Source organism: Nanorana parkeri, unplaced genomic scaffold, assembly GCF_000935625.1.
Source record: "Nanorana parkeri isolate BGI_ZX_2015 unplaced genomic scaffold, ASM93562v1 scaffold3150, whole genome shotgun sequence".
NCBI classification, from domain to species: domain Eukaryota; kingdom Metazoa; phylum Chordata; class Amphibia; order Anura; family Dicroglossidae; genus Nanorana; species Nanorana parkeri.
The window spans coordinates 1,869-8,298 of NW_017309418.1; the positions used below are offsets into that span (position 1 = coordinate 1,869).

Below are 6,430 nucleotides of genomic sequence, written 5' to 3' on the forward strand. Positions count from 1 at the left end.
CTAGCAGGGAGTGTGGAGCACACAGAGGGGTGGAGACATCGCTAGCAGGGAGTGTGGAGCACACAGAGGGGTGGAGACATCGCTAGCAGGGAGTGTGGAGCACACAGAGGGGTGGAGACATCGCTAGCAGGGAGTGTGGAGCACACAGAGGGGTGGAGACATCGCTAGCAGGGAGTGTGGAGCACACAGAGGGGTGGAGACATCGCTAGCAGTGAGCGAGGAGCACACAGAGGGGTGGGGACGTCTCTAGCAGGGAGTGTGAAGGGCACACAGGGGTGGAGACATCGCTAGCAGGGAGTGTGGAGCACACAGAGGGGTGGAGACATCGCTAGCAGGGAGTGTCTACCACCAATCAGGTTTTGTGGGCGGGGGTCTACCACTAATCAGGGTTGGCGGACATAAGGGGGTACAGAGTGCCTCTCTGACTCACCTGAGCAGAGATCTGCTGGCGTAGTTGTAAGTAAAGAATGTAAAAGATGTCGTCTGTTCTGTCCTCAGGGTCCCCATCCCCTGGAGCACACTGACCACTTCTCTGAGGAAGAATGGCTGCGTCTAGAAAAGGAGCAGCGACAACTGTACAGCGAGCTCGTAGCGGACAATGACCAGACTCTGCAGGCTTTAGGTAATGGCTGCAACCTATATATTGTCCCTGTACAATAACTCTGTCCATATCATTCTAGTTGTGAATATCCCTCTTTCTGAATGAAGTCACATGTCCTTGTTCTGCTTCCAGGGTCATTCACTGTGAAGACGGAGGATATCCCACCCACAGAGATAGAAGTGACCGTGGCTCCAGCAGATGAGGCCTCGTGTGGTATAACCAATGGCAAATTAAACCTGTACGCTGACTCTCAGGCTGAGACCCCTAGGAGCCCCCTCTCTGACTCCTATCAGAACCCCTTTCTAGATGTATTAAAGGGGAGCAGCCTGTCAAGTTTTCCAGCATGTGCCAATCACACGGATTCCAATACAGGATCTTTTATCGGTGACTCCACCCTCAGTACCTATTCAAGATCATTTCCTGAGACCTGCAAAGATTCCTGCATGAATAGTGTGACCGAGGAGCCAGGGATGTCGCGGAATGTTCCAGGAAGCAGCTTTACCAACACCTATCTGGCCGGATCACCGGATGATTTCCAAGGTGAGTAAAGCTCTATGAGTGTGTGTGATGGGGGAGGGGGCATAGGGATCATATGCAGGATAGAAATGGGTTAGGCTTATCTACTGCCAATTGTTATACAGAACACTGCTGCAGATCAGACTGGGCACCTTGCAGCTATCTTCTCTTGTGTCGGGCTCACTTGCATCACATTGACATTGGATTCCTCTAAAAATTGAGGCCAACGACGAGAGTTGGCAGCGGCATGGATACCCCAATGCTTGGACCTCAGTCTCCATACTGTGAAATATGTGTAATTCAAACCTGTGTGACACAGGAAGTCCCAGAAAGATATTTCATCAGTCTGCAAACATTTTTCTTAGTAGGACTGGATTTTCTGATCTGGAGGCAGAAGATTGAGACTTTAAGTGTGCTGATTCACTTTTGCCAGGGTTTTCAGGAATTCTTCTGGAAAGCTCTTCAGTTGTTTTTGGTCTTGGGATAAACGAGGTCCTGCTCAAGCATGGAGTCCCAACTCTGGATTTAGGAGGAACAAGGTCCTGCTCAGGCATGGAGTCTCAACTCTGGATTTAGGAGGAACAAGGTCCTGCTCGGGCATGGAGTCCCAACTCTGGATTTAGGAGGAACAAGGTCCTGCTCAGGCATGGAGTCCTAACTCTGGATTTAGGAGGAACAAGGTCCTGCTCAGGCATGGAGTGCCAACTCTGGATTTAGGAGGAACAAGGTCCTGCTCAGGCATGTAGTCCCAACTCTGGATTTAGGAGGAACAAGGTCCTGCTCAGGCATGGAGTCCCAACTCTTGATTTAGGAGGAACAAGGTCCTGCTCAGGCATGGAGTCCCAACTCTTGATTTAGGAGAAACGAGGTCCTGCTCAGGCATGGAGTCCCAACTCTGGATTTAGGAGGAACAAGGTCCTGCTCAGGCATGGACTCCCAACTCTGGATTTAGGAGGAACGAGGTCCTGCTCAGACATGGTCCCAACTCTGGATTTAAGAGACATGAGATCGTTCCCAGACATGAGGTTCCAGATCTGGATTTAGGGGAAACAAGGTCCTGCTCAATTGCTGAGCACCAATTCTGTATTTAGGAGACATGAGGACCTTCTCAGACATGGAGTCCCAACTGTGGATGTCTGCTGTAATAGACTCCAGCTAGATACAATCTGGGAAACCATGCAACAAATTGTCCGTTGCCCTCAGGCTAAACCCTTACCTAAAACTGTCCTTGACCTGTTACGTTGTTGAGCCTCTCACCTTTCAGTACTGGCATCGGCCTGAAAAGCCCCTAGCAATCTCTAGATTTCACCAAATGTCTAATGTGGCCTCTCTGTGAGTCATTTGGTCTGGTCAGTTTCTCATATGTTGAGGTTTGAAGAAAAGTGGAAGGTTCCTTCTTCATCTCAGCAGTTGAAAAACTCAAACTCTAGTGACCAGGTCTGTTCATCACTCAAATAACCTTCCATTGCAGAAGTTTGTTTCCAAAAGTGATGCTCAGGCTGTTGTAGCTTGTGCTTGTGACTTCCCCAGCAACCTGCCTCTGTATCTTCCTTTCTTCAAAGGTTTTCAGAAATGTTTATATGGATAGGTTTGTGTATGATGTGCACTTTTTTCATAATCACAAATCATGGCAGGTGACATTCAGGCAGAGCTGAGACCCAGTTCCGGGAGGTGATTTTCAGGCAGAGCTGAGACCCAGTTCCGGGAGGAGATTTTCAGGCAGAGCTGAGGCCCAGTTCCGGGAGGTGATATTCAGGCAGAGCTGAGACCCAGTTCCGGGAGGAGATTTTCAGGCAGAGCTGAGGCCCAGTTCCGGGAGGTGATTTTCAGGCAGAGCTGAGGCCCAGTTCCGGGAGGTGATTTTCAGGCAGAGCTGAGGCCCAGTTCCGGGAGGTGCTATTCAGGCAGAGCTGAGGCCCAGTTCTGGGAGGTGATTTTCAGGCAGAGCTGAGACCCAGTTCCGGGAGGTGATTTTCAGGCAGAGCTGAGGCCCAGTTCCGGGAGGTGATTTTCAGGCAGAGCTGAGGCCCAGTTCAGGGAGGTGATATTCAGGCAGAGCTGAGGCCCAGTTCAGGGAGGTGATATTCAGGCAGAGCTGAGGCCCAGTTCCGGGAGGTGATATTCAGGCAGAGCTGAGGCCCAGTTCCGGGAGGTGATATTCAGGCAGAGCTGAGGCCCAGTTCCGGGAGGTGATATTCAGGCAGAGCTGAGGCCCAGTTCCGGGAGGTGATATTCAGGCAGAGCTGAGGCCCAGTTCCGGGAGGTGATATTCAGGCAGAGCTGAGGCCCAGTTCAGGGAGGTGACATTCAGGCAGAGCTGAGGCCCAGTTCCGGGAGGTGACATTCAGGCAGAGCTGAGGCCCAGTTCCGGGAGGTGACATTCAGGCAGAGCTGAGGCCCAGTTCCGGGAGGTGACATTCAGGCAGAGCTGAGGCCCAGTTCCGGGAGGTGACATTCAGGCAGAGCTGAGGCCCAGTTCCGGGAGGTGACATTCAGGCAGAGCTGAGGCCCAGTTCCGGGAGGTGACATTCAGGCAGAGCTGAGGCCCAGTTCCGGGAGGTGACATTCAGGCAGAGCTGAGGCCCAGTTCCGGGAGGTGACATTCAGGCAGAGCTGAGGCCCAGTTCCGGGAGGTGACATTCAGGCAGAGCTGAGGCCCAGTTCCGGGAGGTGACATTCAGGCAGAGCTGAGGCCCAGTTCCGGGAGGTGACATTCAGGCAGAGCTGAGGCCCAGTTCCGGGAGGTGACATTCAGGCAGAGCTGAGGCCCAGTTCCGGGAGGTGACATTCAGGCAGAGCTGAGGCCCAGTTCCGGGAGGTGACATTCAGGCAGAGCTGAGGCCCAGTTCCGGGAGGTGACATTCAGGCAGAGCTGAGGCCCAGTTCCGGGAGGTGACATTCAGGCAGAGCTGAGGCCCAGTTCCGGGAGGTGACATTCAGGCAGAGCTGAGGCCCAGTTCCGGGAGGTGACATTCAGGCAGAGCTGAGGCCCAGTTCCGGGAGGTGACATTCAGGCAGAGCTGAGGCCCAGTTCCGGGAGGTGACATTCAGGCAGAGCTGAGGCCCAGTTCCGGGAGGTGACATTCAGGCAGAGCTGAGGCCCAGTTCCGGGAGGTGACATTCAGGCAGAGCTGAGGCCCAGTTCCGGGAGGTGACATTCAGGCAGAGCTGAGGCCCAGTTCCGGGAGGTGACATTCAGGCAGAGCTGAGGCCCAGTTCCGGGAGGTGACATTCAGGCAGAGCTGAGGCCCAGTTCCGGGAGGTGACATTCAGGCAGAGCTGAGGCCCAGTTCCGGGAGGTGACATTCAGGCAGAGCTGAGGCCCAGTTCCGGGAGGTGACATTCAGGCAGAGCTGAGGCCCAGTTCCGGGAGGTGACATTCAGGCAGAGCTGAGGCCCAGTTCCGGGAGGTGACATTCAGGCAGAGCTGAGGCCCAGTTCCGGGAGGTGACATTCAGGCAGAGCTGAGGCCCAGTTCCGGGAGGTGACATTCAGGCAGAGCTGAGGCCCAGTTCCGGGAGGTGACATTCAGGCAGAGCTGAGGCCCAGTTCCGGGAGGTGACATTCAGGCAGAGCTGAGGCCCAGTTCCGGGAGGTGACATTCAGGCAGAGCTGAGGCCCAGTTCCGGGAGGTGACATTCAGGCAGAGCTGAGGCCCAGTTCCGGGAGGTGACATTCAGGCAGAGCTGAGGCCCAGTTCCGGGAGGTGACATTCAGGCAGAGCTGAGGCCCAGTTCCGGGAGGTGACATTCAGGCAGAGCTGAGGCCCAGTTCCGGGAGGTGACATTCAGGCAGAGCTGAGGCCCAGTTCCGGGAGGTGACATTCAGGCAGAGCTGAGGCCCAGTTCCGGGAGGTGACATTCAGGCAGAGCTGAGGCCCAGTTCCGGGAGGTGACATTCAGGCAGAGCTGAGGCCCAGTTCCGGGAGGTGACATTCAGGCAGAGCTGAGGCCCAGTTCCGGGAGGTGACATTCAGGCAGAGCTGAGGCCCAGTTCCGGGAGGTGACATTCAGGCAGAGCTGAGGCCCAGTTCCGGGAGGTGACATTCAGGCAGAGCTGAGGCCCAGTTCCGGGAGGTGACATTCAGGCAGAGCTGAGGCCCAGTTCCGGGAGGTGACATTCAGGCAGAGCTGAGGCCCAGTTCCGGGAGGTGACATTCAGGCAGAGCTGAGGCCCAGTTCCGGGAGGTGACATTCAGGCAGAGCTGAGGCCCAGTTCCGGGAGGTGACATTCAGGCAGAGCTGAGGCCCAGTTCCGGGAGGTGACATTCAGGCAGAGCTGAGGCCCAGTTCCGGGAGGTGACATTCAGGCAGAGCTGAGGCCCAGTTCCGGGAGGTGACATTCAGGCAGAGCTGAGGCCCAGTTCCGGGAGGTGACATTCAGGCAGAGCTGAGGCCCAGTTCCGGGAGGTGACATTCAGGCAGAGCTGAGGCCCAGTTCCGGGAGGTGACATTCAGGCAGAGCTGAGGCCCAGTTCCGGGAGGTGACATTCAGGCAGAGCTGAGGCCCAGTTCCGGGAGGTGACATTCAGGCAGAGCTGAGGCCCAGTTCCGGGAGGTGACATTCAGGCAGAGCTGAGGCCCAGTTCCGGGAGGTGACATTCAGGCAGAGCTGAGGCCCAGTTCCGGGAGGTGACATTCAGGCAGAGCTGAGGCCCAGTTCCGGGAGGTGACATTCAGGCAGAGCTGAGGCCCAGTTCCGGGAGGTGACATTCAGGCAGAGCTGAGGCCCAGTTCCGGGAGGTGACATTCAGGCAGAGCTGAGGCCCAGTTCAGGGAGGTGATATTCAGGCAGAGCTGAGGCCCAGTTCTGGGTGGTGACATTCAGGCAGAGCTGAGGCCCAGTTCATGACAGGTGGTATTTGGGCACAGCTAAGGCCCGGTTCAGGGCAGATGGGGGTCGGGTAGAATGTAGTCACAAAACCCATGCAACAGGCCGGGGTCAGAGTAGCAGTGGGAATTGCAGAACAAAATACTATTAGGGATGCACCGATACCACTTTTTTAAGGCCGAGTACCGATACTTTTTTCAAGTACTCGCCGATACCAATTACCGATACTTTTTCTTAAAGGGACAGGTCAAATTTTTTCTAAAGCAATACAAAATTATGATTTTAGGTCAGTTTCTTAATATTATGAAGAACATGAACACTCTGTAGTGTGGCACAGCTATATCCAATTCTGCATACCTGGCTTTATATTATAAGAACTTTATAATATAAAGCCAGGTATGCAGAATTGGATACAGCTGTGCCACACTATACAATAATACACTGTTCTGGAGTCTGGACATGTGATCATCTATTTTCCCCACT

At 54.6% G+C, this 6,430-nt stretch overlaps 1 protein-coding gene across 1 annotated transcript in view; it reads left to right on the forward strand.

Annotated features, from left to right (window-relative positions):
- The first annotated feature begins 1,021 nt into the window (after positions 1 to 1,021).
- The window catches only part of LOC108802818 (zinc finger protein 629-like), an 11,611-nt gene continuing 6,202 nt past the window's right edge, over positions 1,022 to 6,430 (forward strand). The window contains exon 1 of the mRNA XM_018574670.1: positions 1,022 to 1,141. Coding sequence (XP_018430172.1) covers positions 1,045 to 1,141 — 97 coding nt within the window. The 5' untranslated portion in view covers positions 1,022 to 1,044. The remainder of the gene's footprint in view (positions 1,142 to 6,430) is intronic.